Source organism: Oryctolagus cuniculus, chromosome 1 (genome assembly GCF_964237555.1).
Source record: "Oryctolagus cuniculus chromosome 1, mOryCun1.1, whole genome shotgun sequence".
NCBI lineage: Eukaryota > Metazoa > Chordata > Mammalia > Lagomorpha > Leporidae > Oryctolagus > Oryctolagus cuniculus.
Window position 1 is genome coordinate 225,002,917 of NC_091432.1, and position 19,098 is coordinate 225,022,014.

General features: G+C 39.0%; 1 protein-coding gene across 1 annotated transcript in view; it reads right to left on the reverse strand.

Annotated features, from left to right (window-relative positions):
• The window catches only part of LOC103352041 (complement C5), a gene marked incomplete at its 5' end in the record, with an annotated part of 65,455 nt that overhangs the window by 12,935 nt on the left and 33,422 nt on the right, over positions 1 to 19,098 (reverse strand). Inside the window, 3 exon segments of the mRNA XM_070056211.1 lie at positions 3,422 to 3,509; positions 6,336 to 6,524; positions 9,792 to 9,854. Of these exon segments, the coding sequence (XP_069912312.1) occupies positions 3,422 to 3,509; positions 6,336 to 6,524; positions 9,792 to 9,854 (340 nt within the window).

Here is a 19,098-nt window from a genome sequence, read left to right on the forward strand (position 1 = left end):
GGTAAACTTATCCACTGTTGGTGGGGATGCGAACTGGTAAAGCTACTATGGAAGACAGTTTGAAGATACCTCAGAAATCTGAATATAGCCCTACCATACGACCCAGCCATCTCATGCCTTGGAATAGACCCAAGGGAAATTAAATTGGCAAATAAAAGAGCTATCTGAACCTCCATGTATATTTTAGCTCAATTCACAATAACTAAGACATGGAATTGACCTAAATGCCTGTTAACAGATGACTGGATTAAAAAATTATGGGATATGTATTCTATGGAATACAATACAGCAGTAAAAAAAAGGAAATCCAGTCATTTGCAACAAAATGGAGGAATCTGGAAAACATCATACTGAGTGAAATAAGCCACTCCCAAAGGGACAAATATCGTATTTTCTCCCTAATCAGTGATAACTAACTGAGCACCTAAAAGGAAACCTAAAGAAGCAAAACTGACACTATGAGAAGCAGTGACTTGATCAGCCCTTGTCCTGTTGAGGAACAGTTTACTATTTTATTCTTTTCAGTGTTTTTTTTTCTACTTACGTTGAACTCTTTACTTAACATAGAATTATTCTTAGGTGTTTACATCCAAATGAAAATTGATACCTGTAAAACGTAAGAGTGGGAATAAGGGTGGGAGGAGATGTACAGTTTGGTACATGTTCCCACAGACTTACACCTAAGGGTAAAGCTAAAAACTTGACATGAGACTTCAAATCCCATTAAGTTGTCAGGTACTAATGCCATTATGCTAGTTAAAGTGATCACTTTAAGTGCATAAATGATCATAAAGATAGGAATAAGTATCAAAGGGATCACATAAATAAGACCAAGTGTCTGCTAATAACAATAGAATTAAAAAGAAGAAAATGATCCAACACGGGAAGCATGACACACAACAGACTCATATAATGACAAATGTCCTAAATATACTCTGGCCTCAAAATCAGCCCATGAGAGCATTTCAGGTATGGAAAGCCAAGACACTGTGGCAAAAAAATGACCTAAATGAAAGATTTCTGTGAATGAGATCCAGGTGGGAGGCAGGGGCCAAAGAAAAAGGAGGTACCTTTCTCTGAAGGGAGGAGAGAACTTCCACTTTGATTATGGCCTTGTCTAAATAATTTCGGAGTTTGTGGACTCAAGAGGCTTCCATAGTCTTGGTAGCTCATGGCAAGAGCCTCGGGTGCTCACCAACATCATAAAAAAAAGAGCGTCAGTTGTTTAATCAATAACAGGAGTCACTGTGCATTTGCTCCCCATGTAGGACCTCTGTCCTTAATGAGTTGTACTATGAGAATTAATAGTAAAACTTGTATTCAAACAGTACTTTATACTTTGTGTGTCTGTGTGGGTGCAAACTGTTGAAATCTTTACTTAGTATAGTGTTGATCTTCTGTATATAAAGATAATTAAAAATGGATCTTAATGAAGAATGGGATGGGAGAGGGACTAGGAGGTGGGATGGGAATGGGGGTGGGAGGGCAGGGATGGGGGGAAGAACTGCTATCTTCCAAAAAGCTGTACCTATAAAATTTATATTCATTAAATAAAAGCTTTCTAAAAAAATAAACAAAATACATACTCCCATGTTTTGTCTTCATTACCCAACTTTTACAATAAGGACTTTAAAGGACTTTGATTATCAAATGAAAATTAAATTATATTCAGTGAATCCTAAGAAAACTGAAGTATATAAAATGGTTAAAAACAAAGGAATGTTCAGAAACAAGAGATCCATTAGTTAATTTAGCTATTCCATGGATGATTCGTGTCTATCAGATACAAGATACATTCTTGAGGCTAAACATCAGAATAAATAACAAAGATTCTGCCTTCAAGGAATTTACTCCAAAAGAGGAAGGAAATACATAGAGGATAGTAAAATGTTTCAATAGGTGCATGTATAAGCTAAAGTATGAATGCAGCAAAACTATGTATTTTGGGGGAGTCACTCTGGATAATTCAAAATTTGAATTGGGTTGCTATAAGTGAAATGGGGTTTGTCAGGAGTAGAGGACTAATAAAGTGGATTTCCAGCAAAGGTATGAAGATAGCAAGGTATTTATTATTGGAACAAACAATAGGGTGTGTTAGCAAGAACTGGTGCTAACGAAGCAGGAGCTGTGGCAAGAACCAGTAGATGAGGGTGAATAAATCTACATAGATTTGGGGGAGTAGGTCATGGAGAAGTAATATTAGGTATGCAAGTGGCATGGCCAGACTTGGGCTTTAATATAAGCACTTGAGCGTCTGTATCTGGAAAATGAATTAGAGTAGAGACGTGAACAAGTCTACAGTCAGGGAGAATAAAAGATGTTGTTGGACATCAAGCAAGTTGTGATAACTAAACACAAGCCAGGGGCCAGTGCTGTGGCACAGCAGGTTAAAGCACTGGCCTACAGCACCAGCATCCCATATGGGCTGCTCCACTTCTGATCTAGCTCCTGGCTAATGTGCTTGGGAAAACAGCAGTGGTTGGCCCAAGTCCTTGGACTCCTGCACCCAAGTGGGAGACCAGGAAGAAGCTCCTGGCTCCTGGCTTCAGATTGGCTCAGCTCCTGGCCATTGCAGCCATTTCGGGAGTGAACCAGCGAAGAGAAGACCCCTTTCTCTCTCTCTCTGTAACTCTTTCAAATAAATAAAATAAATCTTAAAAAAACCACAATGATTTCTGAAGCCTTATGGCTAGTTAATATTTTACAAAGTGTATTTATGGTATGGGGAAAATATTGGGTCTTTTGTGTGTTATATAGAAATATAGCATTGGAAATATCTGCCAAAATGGAAAATTTACATTGTTAGAGAGTTTATTATAAAGAGACTATCTGGAAAGAGTGAAATAATTATGTAAAAGAGCAAAGCTTAAATATCACCCCAAGCTACATGCTCAGTAAAATTTTGAGGTGGGGCCGGCACTGCGGCTCAGCAGGTTAAAGCCCCAGCCTGCAGTGCCAGCATCCCATATGGACATGGTTTTGAGTCCCAGCTGCTCCACTTCCAATCCAGCTCCTGGAGAAGCAGTAGAAGATGATCCAAATCCTTGGGCCCCTGCACCCACATGGGAGACCCAGACGAAGCTCCTGGCTCTTGCCTTTGGATCAGCTCAGCTCTAGCTCAGCTCTGTTGCAGCCATTTGGAGAGTGAACCAGAAGATGGAAGACCTCTCTTTGTCTTTCAAATAAATGATGTAAACCTTTAAAAATTTTTGAGGTAACTGAAATGGTTTTCTTTTGCAAAGAGCCTTAATTTTTGGTTAACTCAGGTACCAAAGGAAAAACCAATAACTAAACAAATAAACCTTGATCAACTATCAGTGATATTGTTGATTATCAAAGAAAGCCCTGAAAGAATAAAAGACCTTATATTTATTATATTTTGATGCTTCAACAATTTCAAAAGAAAATAGTCTTAAAATACCTTTTAGAGATATGATATACTTCCCATAACCAGTTTTCTAAAACATTTCTTCTAACAACTGGCACTGATACTGAGTACATCACTGCTGCTAAAATAGAAAAATGAAAACACGTTAAACATAAATTTATAATAGAATAATATATCATAGACTTTTATGTTGGAGCAGGATGGTTAACTTTTAGCTATAAAAAATAAAAATTATAGAGAATTAAATCAGGAAAACCAAAGAGAATGATAATATGGTATTGAAAATAAATGGTTAATTTAAATGTTAGAAAAAGGGCAACCAAAAACCTAAAGAAAGTACATGGGAGAGATTGAAGGATTATATAAAGAGAAAGCAATAAAATAGAACACAGTTATAGGTTCAATAAACAAAACTAAAAGGTGTTTCTCAGTAAAGATTAATACAACAGAGAAAATTTTGGCAAGTCTGATAGGAAGTAAAGAGAACTCAAACTGGGGTAGGCATCTGAGTTGGCAGTTAAGACACAGACTGGGATATCTGCATGTCACATCCACGAGTGCCTGGGTTCAAGTCCCAGCTCTGCTTCCGACTGCAGTATCCTGATAATGTGCAACCTTGATGAGGAAAGTCTTTCTAATATGAAAGCAACTCCAGAAGCTGTATGCAGATTTGACCACATAACTATTAAACACTCCTGATATCATAAACAATATTTTAAAAAATGGGTTGGGGCCAGAGTTGTGGCATAGTGGATTAAGCCATCACCTGTGATGCCAGCATCCTTTATGGGCACTGGTTTGAGTTCTGGCTGCTCAACTTACTATTCAGCTCCCTGCTAATGCTCCTGGGAGGGCAGCAGGAGATGGTCCAAGTCTCTGGTCCCCTGCATCCATGTGGGAGACTGGATGAAGCTCCTGGCTCTTGGTTTTGACCTGGCCCAGCCTTGGCTGACATGGCTGGCCCCTAAATGTTTATTCTTAAATGTTTGGTTGATTTTCCTCTAAATTTTTTGTTGGCCTTTTTAAAACCTATAGATAGGGGCTGGCACTGTGGCGCACTGGGTTAAAGCCCTGGCCTGAAGCGCCAGCATCCCATATGGGCGCTGGTTCTAGTCCCGGCTGCTCCTCTTCCAATCCAGCTCCCTGCTATGGCCTGGAAAAGCAGTGGAAGATGGCCCAAGTCCTTGGGCCCCTGAACCCACGTGGGAGACCTGGAGGAATCTCCTGGCTCCTGGCTTTGCATCGGCACAGCTCCGGCCATTGCAGCCACCAGCAGTGAACCAGCAGGTGGAAGACCGCTCTGTCTCTACCTCTCTCTGTAACTCTTTCAAATAAATAAAATAAATCTTTAAAGAAAAAAACCTATAGATAAATTGCTTTCATTTTTAGGTCATGAAAATAAGTATATTCATAAATTATTGGAGGATTTCTCTACAATAGCATTATTATTAAGGACTTAAGATAAATTTTATATTATAATGTACTTTCCAGATATTATTATATACTTTTACAAATTCATGGAAAGGCATTTTCTATAAGTCATTTTACTTTTTTCAGTACAATATTTATCTAAAATTGCAATAGTATTCTTAGTTATTCTCTGCTTTAACTTGTATGATCTCCCAAGCAGTACATTTAAACAGACTGAAAAATAAAACAAAATAACAGGTTAAATGGGGCAGTAACATTACAAAATAAGTTGTACTCATCATTCTTTTCCATGTAAATCATGGAAAACTGAACTAAAAGAAATTATTTTCCATGAATGCTTAATGGGGTTCCTTTTACTACTTGTTAATTATAATTTGTGGTGAAATCAAGAATAATATTTTGGGGCCAGCATTCTGGCACAGAGGGAAAAGGCACTGTCTGCGACACCGGTATCCCTGATGGGCACCAGTAGCGGACCAGCTGCTCCACTTCCAATCCAACCTTTTGGTAATGGCCTGGGAAAAGCAGTGGAGGATGGCCCATGTGCTTGGGACCCTGCCACCCATGTGGAAGACACGGAAGATGCTCCTGGCTTTGGCCTGGCCCAGCCCTAACTGTTGTGGCCATCTGGAGAGGAACCAACAGATGGAAGACCAATCTCTCTCACTGTCTCTCCCTATCTGTAACTCTGATTTTAAATAAATAAGTAAATCTTAAAAAAAATAAGAATAATGTTTTGAATCTTGAACATATCCTAGTGTCTTTTGTAAGATTTGAAGCAGCATGCTGTGTGGCCAGTGAAGTCTATACAAAATGAATACCACAGAATCATTTAACCAGGTATTTCCTTTCACAAATGATCTGGTTTGAATATGATTTGATCCCCTGAAAGGCATGTTGATGTTTAATCCCCACTAGGAGGTGTTAGGAGGGTGGAAGCTAAGTGTGATGATGATACTGTTCAGAGGTAAGGAGTCTGGAAGGTGAATAGGATCAGATAAGGTCATCAGGGTGGAACCTCCATGACTGAATTACTACCGACAGCTTCACAGAAAGAGAAAGACCAGAACAGACAAACACTCAGGCATGAACTCCCTGTCTCTTGTCATACTAAGCCCTGCAGAGCCTCTCGAATCTGCTAGAGTTCCTTAACCTTGCACCTGCAGTCATGAGCCAAAATAAACCTCTTTTCTTTATGAAGTTACCCAGTTTCAGGTATTTTGCTGTAGTGATGCAAATCAGACTAATACAACAAATTAGCTGTTAAGGATAAACAAAGTCCTAGGACCACTACATAGTTGAGTTAGTGGTGATGTTGGGACTAATGGTACCCAAGCTAGTATTATTGCCACTGTCTGTTTTTTTTTTTTTAATTTTTTTAGCCAAAATACTTGAGTTTATAATTCAGTCTTTGTACATTAAATCAAATTTGGAAGTACTTTTTCCCATGGCAGCACAAATTCCACATGGCACCCTCCTGCTGTATTACACATGGAGAAGGAGTGTTCACACGTACGTTCTGATAATCCTAAGATCCAACTCTTGTGATGGTTCATACTGTTCCACCGGTTACAGCACTCAGAGAAAGCTCTGGCACACTTTGGTCCAATGGTAATACGCATAGCTCTCTCCTCACAGCTCTCCTCACTTAGTCGAGTTCCATCGTAACAGCATTTCTTGATCACGCGGTGTTTGAATCAGGAGGCTGAGAAGATAATACAAATGCTCTTAGCCAAGTACCTATTCAAAGTCTCCAGCCCGACTTACAAACAATGGTTCATCTTATTCCATGGTGCCCCGTGCCTCACTCCATTTACTACCATTGGTCAGCCAGCCCCAGCTGGAACAACTCCTGGAATAGGAAACTGCTTCCTGTGCCAGTAGCCTATTCCATTTCAGAGAGCCCTAACTGTCGAAAAATTCTTCCTAACATATTCTAAACCAAAATCTAGCTCCTATTACCTGTACTCTTTTTGGTACATGAGGTAATTATTCTTGTGCAAAAAACCAACACAATCAGGATTTCCTCAAATATATAAAGATAGTCATCACAACCAGCTAAGTCTTATTCTTTCTCTGTGATAAGTCCTGAAATTTAGTATTCCTTTAAAATTTATATGATGAAATTTTGTGTCCCATAAAAAGTGATATGACCAAATGCCATGGTAAAAAAAGGAGGATTGGGCAGGTGCTGCGGTGTAGTGGGTAAAGCTGCCACCTACAGTACCAGTATCCCATATGGGTGCCGGTTCAAGTTCCAGCTGCTCCAGTTCCAGTCCAGCTCCCTGCTACGGCCTGGGAAAGCAGTAGAGGGTGGCCCAAGTCCTTGGGCCCCTGTACCTGCATGAGAGACCTGAAAGAAGCTCCTGGCTTCAGATTGACTCATTTCTGGCCATTGGGGCCATTTGGGAAGTGAACCAGCAGATGGAAGACCTCTCTCTCTCTCTCTCTCTCTCTCTCTCTCTCTCTCTCTTCCTCTCTTTCTCTCTTTCTCTCTCTGCCTCTCAAATAAATAAATCAATCCTAAAAAAAGGAGAGATCTTTGGAAGATTATTAATTAGTGAGGTACAGCCCTCATAAAAGAGAACAGTGCCTTATAAAAGGGACCCCAAAAAGTTCTCTCACACAATTCTCTTTCTGCCATAAAAGATACAAAGAGTAGCTGGAATCTGCAGTCTGGAAGAAGGCCTGTACCAGAACCAGCCATGGGGCCCTGATCTCAGTTTCCAGCCCCAAGAACTACAAGAAATAAATTTGTGTTATTTATAAGCCACCCTATACAGCTACCTGAATTGACTATGATACACCATTAGACATCCCCAGAGCTCTTGTTTTTTTTTTTTAAATATTTATTTTATTTATTTTAAAGACAGAGTTACAGAGAGAGGTAGAGCTAGAGAGAAAAATAGAGAGGTCTCCCATCCACTGGTTCACTCCCCAAATGACCACAACGGCCAGAGCTGAGCTGATCTGAAGCCAGGAGCCAGGAGTTTCTTCCAGGTCTCCCACACAGGTGCGGGGGCCCAAGGACTTGGGTCATCTTCTATTGCTTTCCTAGGCCATAGCAGAGAGCTGGATCAGAAGTGGAACTGCTGAGACTCAAACCAGCACCTACTGTGGTGTAGTGGGTAAGGCTCCGCCTGCAGTGCCAGCATCCCATATGGGCACTGGTTCAAGTCCCGGCTGCTCCACTTCCGATCCAGATCTCTGCTGTGGTCTGGGAAAGCAGTAAAAGATGGCCCAAGTCCTTGGGCCCCTGCACCTGCATAGGAGACCTGGAAGAAGCTCCTGGCTTCTGCCTATGGATTGGCGCAGCTCCAGCTGTTGCAGCCAATTGGGGAGTGAACCAGCGGATGGAAGACCTCTCTCTCTCTGTCTCTCCTCTCTCTGTGTTACTCCGATTTTCAAATAAATAAATAAATCTTAAAAAAAAAAAAGTGCCCATATGGGATGCTGGCGCTGCAGGCCAGGGCTTTAATCTGCTGCACCATTGTGCCGACTCCCTGGAGCTTTTTAAATTAGACCTTGTTTTCATGTAATATAATTGGTTTCAAAGTCCTCATATAGTCATTCTTCACCAGACCCTCCTTGCACAAAGGCAGTCAAGTTGTGGTCAGTATGAAACTTAACTGCATATTTGGAAGATCAAGAGCATTTATTTAGATTGTTCTCCCATTTTTTTTCCTAAAAGTTACTGACAGGGTATTCAGACTTCATAGTGACCCTCTCTGTCATTTAGAGATGAGGAAATACAGATATGGAGTGGTCACAGCTCTAAGGGGCAGAGCCAGTGATAGAGCAAGAGGCAGTATCATAACGTAGTCTATTGGACTGCAGTACAGGGGACTGTTCCCCTACTAGTCATTTGAAATTGGTGTGACAGTTTTCAGAAACTGATTTTGCCATAGTAAAATGCTAATCATAATTTCTATCTAGCCTAGGTCAGAGTGTGGGTTTTCCAAGAGGATATTTTAAAAGATTCAAGTAGTTCATGTTACCATTTATTGAGTTCCTCCTGAGCTTAATGATTTACCGATGTGATACCAGTTAATTCTCATAACTCTTTGGGGCAGAAATTGCCCCCATTTTGCAGAAGAAGAATCCTGGCTAAGGTCACATGACTATAAATAGTCAAGCTAAGACCCAAGCCTAGCTTCTGATTCTAAAAACATTGTTCTTTATGTGATGCCTTCTAAAAATGATGTTATTAACATTATTATTATAAAAGCACAGCATCTGTAACCTCTAATCCAGCGTGTATTTTAACACTGGTGTGCCTGAAATTTAAGTGGTGTATCAAAATTAGTTTGCTCTGGTATATCTTCCAAATAATCGGGCTATGGCCTAAATATTAAAACACCAAACAAAAGAGCAAGCAGTGCCCAGTGGAACACAGTGGTCAACAGTACAGGGGTCTCTGTTACCAGTCTGGTCTGGGTTTGAATTTTCCCTATTCCATTTACTACCCATGAGTTGGTCATGTTACTTAACTGTTTTCTACCTCCTTACCCTCATCTGGAATATGAGAAAAATAAAATAACTTACTACATGTGATTTGTTTAAGTATTCAATTATAAAATCTAAATATGTGGTTTCCACAGTGCCTAGCATATAGTAGAGATTCAGAGTATTAGCTACTATTAGTTCATCAGACCTAGCTTTTGGGAGAATTTAATGGAAGTTATACATTTAATTTTTGCACCAGCTACTATGATAGAGTAAAATTATGAACAATTAATAACCAAAGACTATAATTATAGTCTTGGCATGAAGGATATCTATTTTCTTTAGGTTAAGACCATGCGAAATGAGTGTGGATTAATTTGCCCAGAATGCTTTACCCCTGTGGAAAGTAAAGGTTGGAACCGCCTGCAGTTTTTTTCACCTGATCTATATCAAGTTGCTAGAAATGAGAAAATGCAGAATATTCTGGGATATAAATTCATAAATAAAAAGTGAAATGTTGGAGCACCTAGGCTTTCTATTTCCTCTTTGCCATTTCTTCTTGATCTGAGCATTTTCTTCAATAATCCATCTGTCAAAAAAGAAAAGAAAAAAACATCCCTCAAATAAATGCTTCTTTCATATATCTAAGTACTCAAAGCATTTTCAGAGTCATTCCAAGCTCATTTATCAGAGAGCATATTCTATTTCTCATAAGAAATCTGAAATATACCATTACTAAAGAGATATACAGGGGGCCGGTGCTGTGGCCTAGTGGGTAAAGCTGCCATCTGCAGCGCTGGCATCCCATATGGGCTCTGGTTTGAGTCTTAGCTACTCCACTTCTGATCCAGCCCTCTGCTATGGCCTGGGAAAGCAGTGGAGAATGGCCTAAGTCCTTGGGCCCCTGCACCCATGTGGGAGACCCGTAAAAGCTCCTGGCTCCGGGCTTCAGAGGGGCACGGCTCCAGCTGTTGCAGCCATTTGGGGAGTGAACCAGTGGATGGAAGATTTCTCTCTCTCTCTCTCTGTCTCTCTGCCTCTGCCTCTCTCTAACTCTGCGTTTCAAATAAAATAAATAATTCTTTTTTAAAAAAAGAGATACATGATTATTTCTTGATGCCAATGCCACTATTTGAGCTGTAGAACTGTTGTACAACATTGTATCTATAATCAATAACAATGTATTGTAAACAAAAATCCATGCATTTATAGATAATTGATTTTTGACAAAGATGCCAAGAACATATAATGTAGAAAGGACAGTCTATTCAAAAACTGGTATTGGGAGAACTGGACATCCACATTTAAAAGATTGATATTGGCCCCTAATCTAATACCATACACAAAAATCAACTCAAAATGGAGTAGAAGCAGGCATTTAGCACAGTAGGAAGACACCACTTGGGACACCAGTATCCCATGTCAGAGTGCCTGTGTTAGAGTCCTGGCTCCACTTCTGATTCCAGCTTTCTGCTAATGCACATACGAGGAGAAGCAGATGATAGCTCAATTACTTGAGTCCCTACCACTGACATGGTACATCTGAATTGAGCTGCAGATTCCTGGCTTTGGCCTGGACCAGCCTTGGTGTTGTGGGCATATGGGGAGTGAATCAGCAGATGGAAGATCAATATCTCTCTCCCTGCCTATCAGATAAAAAATAATGGATTATGGACTTAAGCATAAGACCTGAAACTGTACAACTACTAGAAGGAAATGAAGAAACCATTTCACTGGTCTTGAAGACAGCAAAAGCCTAGGCCAAAAAAAAAAAAAAAATCCCAAAATAATTAAGTAGGCTTGCATCAGACTAAAAAGTTTCTACATAGCAAAGGAAACAATAAAAAGAGTGAAAAGGAAAGATACAGAATGAAAAAAAAATGTTTACAAATTATATATATGACAATGGGTTAATCTCCAAAATACACAACTCCTACAACTTAAAAAAGCAAATGACCTTATTAAAAATGGGCTAAGGATCTGAATGGACTTTTCCCAAAAGAAGATATAAAAATGCTAACAAATATATGACAAAATGCTTAGCATCAATCACAAATCATCTGAGAAACATAAATCAAAATTACAATGAGATATCACCTTACATATATCAGTATGGCTAATAATAATAATAATAATAATAATACAAGACAACAAGGGTTGGTGAAGATATAGAGATGTTAGAAGCTTTGTAAACTATTTGTGGGAATAATAAAATAGTGCAGCTGCTATGAAAAACCATACTGCTGAAGGATTAAGATGGCACAGTAGGGAGCAGGCTTACCTCTCTAGTCTAGGAGAAGATACCTTTAAAAAAGTGGAGAGAGTGCAGTCTCAGGGAAGAGTTAGGGAGAAAATGGCAGAGGAAACTCCAGGCAAATTAGAGGGACACAGCAGACCTGCTGGGAGGGTGTGAACATGCAAAATTCAGGACCCCAGCAGCCTAGAGCCTCCATACCAGCTTTGGAGAGGTGAGACCAGACTGCAGCAGCCCAAGCAACTGGTGATAAAGTACAGGAAAAGCTGAGAGGGAATCTGGCCTGAAGCCCTGTAGGGGATAGTGTACCTGCCAAACTACAAGAGGGAAAAAAGGTGTGGGGCATGTTTCTCTCTCCCCGATCACCCTGCAATGGTATTCTGTAACAAGCCAATACAGAGCAGGTGCCATTTTGGACATACATAACAGTTGTGCCAGCTTGTGTCCATACCCAGCAACCAGCCTGAGTTTGATGGGGAGAACTGATAGGTGGCTGGGTGTTCATGACTGTGGGAGGCTTGTGTGCCAGGATGTGAAAAAACTGAGACTGCAGGGCTTTGAAAATACTGAGGCTGCGTGGGAAGGCTCAGGGTGTGCCTGGGTCTTTGGGCAGTCACTGTGGGAACCTCCACATGCTCAGGGCTCTCTGGTTCCCTCTTGAGGGATATTGCTAGGGAATCTGCTTACACCAAACTGCACAGATCCTTTGTGTGGTCCTTGTAGAAGTATGGGTGAATATTATACTCACTGGGGCTAGTGCCCAGGCACTGGTTTCCTCTGAGGAAAGGAAATGCGCTGAGTCTATGCCAACAGAAGAAAAAATCTCCCTCTGATTTAAGAAAAGAAGAAGAGGAGGAGGAGATTTACCAAATCCAACCTGGGTGTTACCTTAACACTTCCTTTACCCTGGAGAACTGAATAGAGCTCCCTGGCCACACCCACTACATGCCTCTAGGTATTCCCTGAAAGCAGACACTCCACTAATCCACACAGACACAGCCCAAAGATAAAAACCGCAAAAGCAAAAAAAAAAAAAAAAAAAGAGTATCTTCACAAATGCTGAAGAATAAATGCACCAATTCAGGAAACAAGAATAAGGAACACAACATGACACCCCCAAAAGAATAAAACACTAAAACACTTCAATACTACATTGAGAAAATGAAGAGTTTGAAGAAATGCAAAATATGGAATTCAAACAATTAAATGTAAGATTACATACAAGTGAGGCCAGCACTGTGGCACAGTAGGTTAAGGCCCTGGCCTATGGTGCCAGCATTCCATGTGGGTGCTGGTTTGAGTCCCAGCTGCTCCACTTCTGATCCAGCTTTCTACTGAAAGCATTGGAGGATGGCCCAAGTGCTTGAGCCCTGAACCCACATGGGGGACCTGGAAGGGGCTACTGGCTCTGGGCTTTGGATCAGCTCAACTCTGACCATTGCGGTCATTTGGGAGTAAACCAGCAGAGGGAAGGCCTCTCTCTCTCTCTCTCTCTCTCTCTCTCTGACTCTACCTCTCTAAGTAACTCTTTCAAATAAATAATATAAAATAAAAAGATTACATAGACATAATCAGAAGCAAATGCAATAACTAATGAAATCCATACATGACATGAAAGAAAATTTATCCCATGAAATTGAGATCTCAAAGAGAAAGCAAAATGAAATCTTGAAAATGAAGAATTCAATAGAACAAATAAAAAATGCACTAGAAAGCCTTAACAACAGAATCAGTGAAGCAGAAGAAAGAATATCTGAATTAGAAGACAAATCACAGGAAATTATACAGTCAGACAAAAAAACAAGAAGAGGAAATTAGAAAACTAAAAGCACTGTTGGGAATTTACAGGACATTATCAAACAATCCAACATACAGGTTCTAGAAGTTCCTCAACACATGGAAAGAGAGAAAGGATTAGAAAGCTTTTTAATGAAATAATAACAGAAAAATTCCCTAATTTGGAGAATGAAAGAGACGTCCAAGTATAGGAAGCACATAGAACTCCTAATAAACATGGTACATTGTAATCAAACTCACCATACTAAAACATAAAGAAAAGATTCTAAAATGTGCACAAGAGAAATGGAGGATTATTTTCAGAAGATCTCCAATTAGACTCACAGCCAACTTCAAATCAGAAACTCTACAGGTTAGGAGAGAATGGTGAGATATATTCTAAGTCATAAGGGAAATAAACCTATCAACCTAGAATACTGTACCCCACAAAGCTCTCATTTATGAATGAAGGTGAAATAAAGACATTTCAAAACAAACAGAAACTGGAAGAACTTGTCACAACCCATCTGCCTTGCAAAAGGTGCTCAAGGATGTACTACACACAGAAACACAGAAGGATGGTCATCACTATGAAAGAAGGTAAAGGAAGAAAATTGCCCAATAAAAGTACAAAGGAAATCCGAAGTAAAAAATAGGAATATATATGGAAAAAATGGCAGGCAAAGTTGTTACTTATCAATAGTCACTTTGAATGTAAGGGGCCTCAACTCTTCAGTTAAAAGACAGACTGGCTGAATGGATAAAAAAACAAAACCCATCTATTTGCTGCCTACAAGAAACACATCTCACCAATAAGATGCATGCATGTGAAAAGATAGAAAAAGATATTCCATGCCAACAGAAACCAAAAAGGAGCTGGTGTAGCCATCCTAATATCAGACAAAATAAACTTTAACACAAAAACTGTTAAAAGAGACAAAGAAGGCCACTATGTAATGATTAAGGGATCAATTAAACAGGAAGATATAACAATTATAAATGTATATGCACTTAATTACAGGGCACCTGGCTATTTAAAAGAAATTTTAAGGGACCTAATGGGAGATATAGACTCCAATACAATAGTAATGGGAGGCCTCAATACCCCACTCTCAGCAATGCACAAATCAACCAGACCGAAAATCAGCAAGGAAACAGAGTTAATCTACACTATAGACCAAATAGACCTAACAGATATCTACAGAACTTTCCATTGTACAGTTGCAGAATGCACATTCTTCTCAGCACTGCATGGAACTTATTCTAGGATTAACCACATGCTAGAACTTAAAGCAAGTTTCAGCAAAATAAAAAAAGATCAAAATCACACCATGTATCTTCTCAGATCACAATGGAATGAAGCTGGAAATCAGCAATTCAAGAATATCTAAAACATATGCAAACACATAGAGACTGAACAACATGCTCCTAAATGAACAGTGGGTCACTGAAGAAATCAAAAGTGAAACCAAAAAATCTCAGGAAACAAATGAAGATGTCAATACAACATATCAAAACTTATGGGATACAGCAAAAGCAGTTTTAAGAGAAAAGTTTATAACAGCTGGTGCCTACATCAAGAAATTGGAAAAGCACCAAATAAATGAGATATCAATGCATCTCAGGGATCTAGAAAAACAACAGCAAACCAAACCCAAAACTAGTAGGAAAAAAGAAATAATTAAAATTAGAGAAGAAATCAACAATATTAAAACAAAAAAAGAAACACAAAAGATCAGCAAAATGAAGAGCTGTTTTTTGGGAAAAAAAAAACTGACCCACCACTGGTCCACAAAGCAAAAGAAAAGGAGAGAGAAGACCTAAATTAATAAAATTAGAAATGAAAAAGAAAATGTAATAAGACACCACAGACATAAAAAGAATCATGAGAAATTACTCTAAAGAGCTGTATGCCAACAGATCAGGAAACCCAGAAGAAATAGATAGATTCCTGGACACATACAACCCACCTATATTGAGCCCTAAAGACACAATCTACACAGACCCATAACCAAGATAGAAACTTAATCAGTAATAAAGACCCTTCCAACAAAGAAAGGCCAGGACAGATGGCTTCTTTGCTGAATTCTACCAGACACTTAAAGAAGAACTAACTCTACTTCTCAAGCTATTTGAAACAATTAAAACAGAGGGAATCCTCTCAAATTCTTTCTATTAAGCTAGCATAATCTTAATTTCTAAACCTGAAAAAGATACAGCAGAGAAAGAGAACTACAGACCAATTTCCCTGATGGACATAGATACAAATCCTCAACAAATTTCTAACCAATCAAATCCAACAACACATCAGAAAGATCATTCACCTGGACCAAGTGGGATTTATCCTTGGTATGCAGCAATGGTTCAACATTTGCAAATCTGTGTGCTAGATCACATTAAAATGTGATAGATCACATTTTGAAGAACAAAAACCATATGATCTCAATAGATGCAGAGAAAGCATTTGATAAAATACAACATCCTTTCATGATGAAAACTCTATTCAAATTGGGTATAGAAAGAACATTTCTCAACACAAGGCAGTTTATGACAAACCCACAGCCAGCATCATACTGAATGGGGAAAAGTTGAAAGCATTCCCACTGAGATCCAGTACCAGATGGGGATGCCCACTGTCACCATTGCTATTCAATATAGTCATGGAAGTTTTCGCCAGAGGCATTAAGCAAGAAAAAGAAATCAAAGGGATACAAATTGGGAGGGAGGAATTCAAACTATCCCTGTTTGCAGATGACATGATTCTATATATAGGGGATCCAAAAGACTCCACCAAGAGACTATTTGAACTTATAGAAGAGTTTGGTAAAGTCACAGGATATAAAATCAATACACAAAAATCAATAGCCTTTGTATATGCAAACAATGCCATGGCTGAGAAAGAACTTCTAAGATCAATCCCATTCACAATAGCTACAAAAAAAAAAATCAAATACCTTGGAATAAACTTAACCAAGGATGTCAAAGATCTCTACAATGACAATTACTAAGTATTAAAGAAAGAAACAGAAGAATATACAAAAAATGGAAAAATCTCCCACGTTCATGGTTTGGAAGAATCAATATCATCAAAATGTTCATACTACCAAAAGCAATTTAAAGATTGAATGCAATACCACCCAGCTTAAGGGGACTTGGGGTCCCATGAGAAGTTTGTAAACTGCACCCTTGGAAGTAAGCCCATAAGAATGTATACAGAATTAAAAAGGAGTGAATGCTCCAACATGGGAAGAAGTCCACACAGCAGACTCATAGAATGATAATTGCTTTAAATAGTACTCTGACTTCAGAATCTTAACACATTCTGTTCTGGCTAAAAAGCCCATGAGAGCATTTCAGGCATGGAAAACCAAGACACTGAGATAAAAAATGTCCTACATGAGGGATCTCGGTGGGCAAGACCCCAGTGGAAAGAAATGGTCATCAAAGGAGGAGGTATTTTTCTCTGAAAGGAGAGAACTTCTACTTTGATTATGGCCTTGTCTAAATGCTCATAGAGTTTCTTGATTTAAAAGGCTTCCATAGCCTAGGCAGCTCATGTCAAGAGCTTTGGGCGATCACTGACATCATACATAAGAATGTTAATTGTTTTTCTATAGAAAGCTTTCATTTAATAAATATAAATTTCGTAAGTACAACTTTTGGTTTATAGCACCTCCCACCTGCCAAGCATCCCATCTCCTACTCCTTCTTCTATCCCGTTCTTCATTAAGATCCATTTTTAATTATCTTTATGTACAGAAGATCAATTCTATAAGTAAAGATTTCAATGGTTTGCACCCACACAGACACACAAAGATAAAGGACTGTTTGAAAACTAATTTTACCATTTATTCTCATAGTACAATACATTAAGGACAGAGGTCCTACATGGGGAGCAAATGCACAGTGACTCCTGTTGTTAACAACTGACACTCTTATTTATGACGTCAGTGAACACCCAAGGCTCTTGTCATGAGCTGCCAAGGCTATGGGAGCCTCTTGAGTCCACAAACTCCAATATTATTTACTCTTGTCATGAGTTGCCAAGGCTATGGAAGCCTCTTGAGTTCACAAACTCCAATATTCTTTAGACAAGACCATAATCAAAGTGGAAGTTCTCTCCTCCCTTCAGAGAAAGGTTCCTCCTTCTTCTTTGGCCCCTTCTTTCCACTGGGATCTCACTCACAGAGATCTTTCATGTAGGTCATTTTTGCCACAGTGTTTTGGCTTTCCATGCCTGAAATGCTCTCATGGGCTTTTTAGCCAGATCTGAATGACTTAAGGGCTGATTCTGAGGCCAGAATGCTGGTTAAGGCATTCGTCAAGAAAATTAATTGTTAAATTAACAACAAGAGTCACTGTGTACTAACTTACCATGCAGGACCTCTGTCCTCAAAGAGTTGTATTATAACTATGTCTAGGTGATCCCAAAAGATGTGTCATTCTTGGGCTCTTCATTAAAGTTAATTAAGTTTCTAAAAAAAAAAAAAAAAGTGAAATTCATGATGCAATGACTTTGAATAGCCCTTGTCTTGACTGTTGAGGAACATTTTTTTGTTTTGGTTTGGGTTTTGGGTTGGTTTTTTTTTTTTTTTTACCATGCAAATTGTTGAACTCTACTTAGTATAGAGTTGGTCTTCTGTGTATAAAGTTAGTTGAAAATGTATCTTAGTGGAGAATGGGACTGGGAGTGAAAGAGGAGGGAGAGGGGTAAGAGAGTTGGTAGGAGGGCAGGTATGGTAGGAAGAATCACTATATTCTTAACGTTGAACTTATGAAATGCATGAAGTCTGTATTCCTTAAATAAAAGGGTTCTTTGGGTGGAAAAATAAATGGGGAAAAAAAACAAAAAAACAATTCAGAGATTTCTCAAAAAATTAAAATATAACTTCTACATTATTCAGCAATCTCATTTCTGGATATTTATCCAAAAGAATTGAAATCAGCATTTTAAAGAAATACTGGCAGTCCTATGTTCATTGCAGTACTATCCACAAAAGCAAAGAAAACAACCTTAATGCTAACTGACAGATGAATGGATAAAGAAAATCATATATAAATACACACACACACACACACGCGCGCGCGTAGAATGGGGCATACTGCTCAAGGTAGGCGTTTGGCCTAGAGGTTAAGACATGGGTTGAAATGCCTACATCCCATATTGGAGTGCCTGGGTTTGAGTCCCAGCTATGCTCCCAGTTCTAGATTCCTGTTAGGTTATACCCTGGGAGGTAGAAGGTGATGGCTCAAATACCTGGCCTGTCACTCATATGGGAGACCCAGTTTGACTTCCTGGCTCCTAGGTTTGGCCTAGCCCAGCCCTAGCTGTTCAGGCATTTTGGAAGAGAAGTAAGAGATAAGAGTTCTGTCTGTCTGTCTCTCTGCCTCTATAAATACATACATATATACATAAAATGAAAAATGAAAGAAGAAACTTCTGCAATACGTAACAACATGGTTGAACCTTGAAGACATTTATGCTAAGTGGAATAAGCCAGTCCCAGAAGGACAAATAGTGCATCATATCACTTATATAAGAAATCTAGAATGACAAAATTCATTTAATCTAAGAGTGGAATGGTTGTTACCAGAGGAAAGGTGGAAATTGGGAGTGACTAATCAAAAGGCATAAAATTTCAGTTAAGTAGGATGAATAAGATTTAGAGATCTGCCATACAACATTGACCTATAGTCCATAACAATGTTTGTACACTTAAAAATTTGTTTAGTGTAGATTTTATGTTGTGTTCCTATCACAATAAAACTTTTAAAACAATAAAAATGTTTCATATTAAAAAGA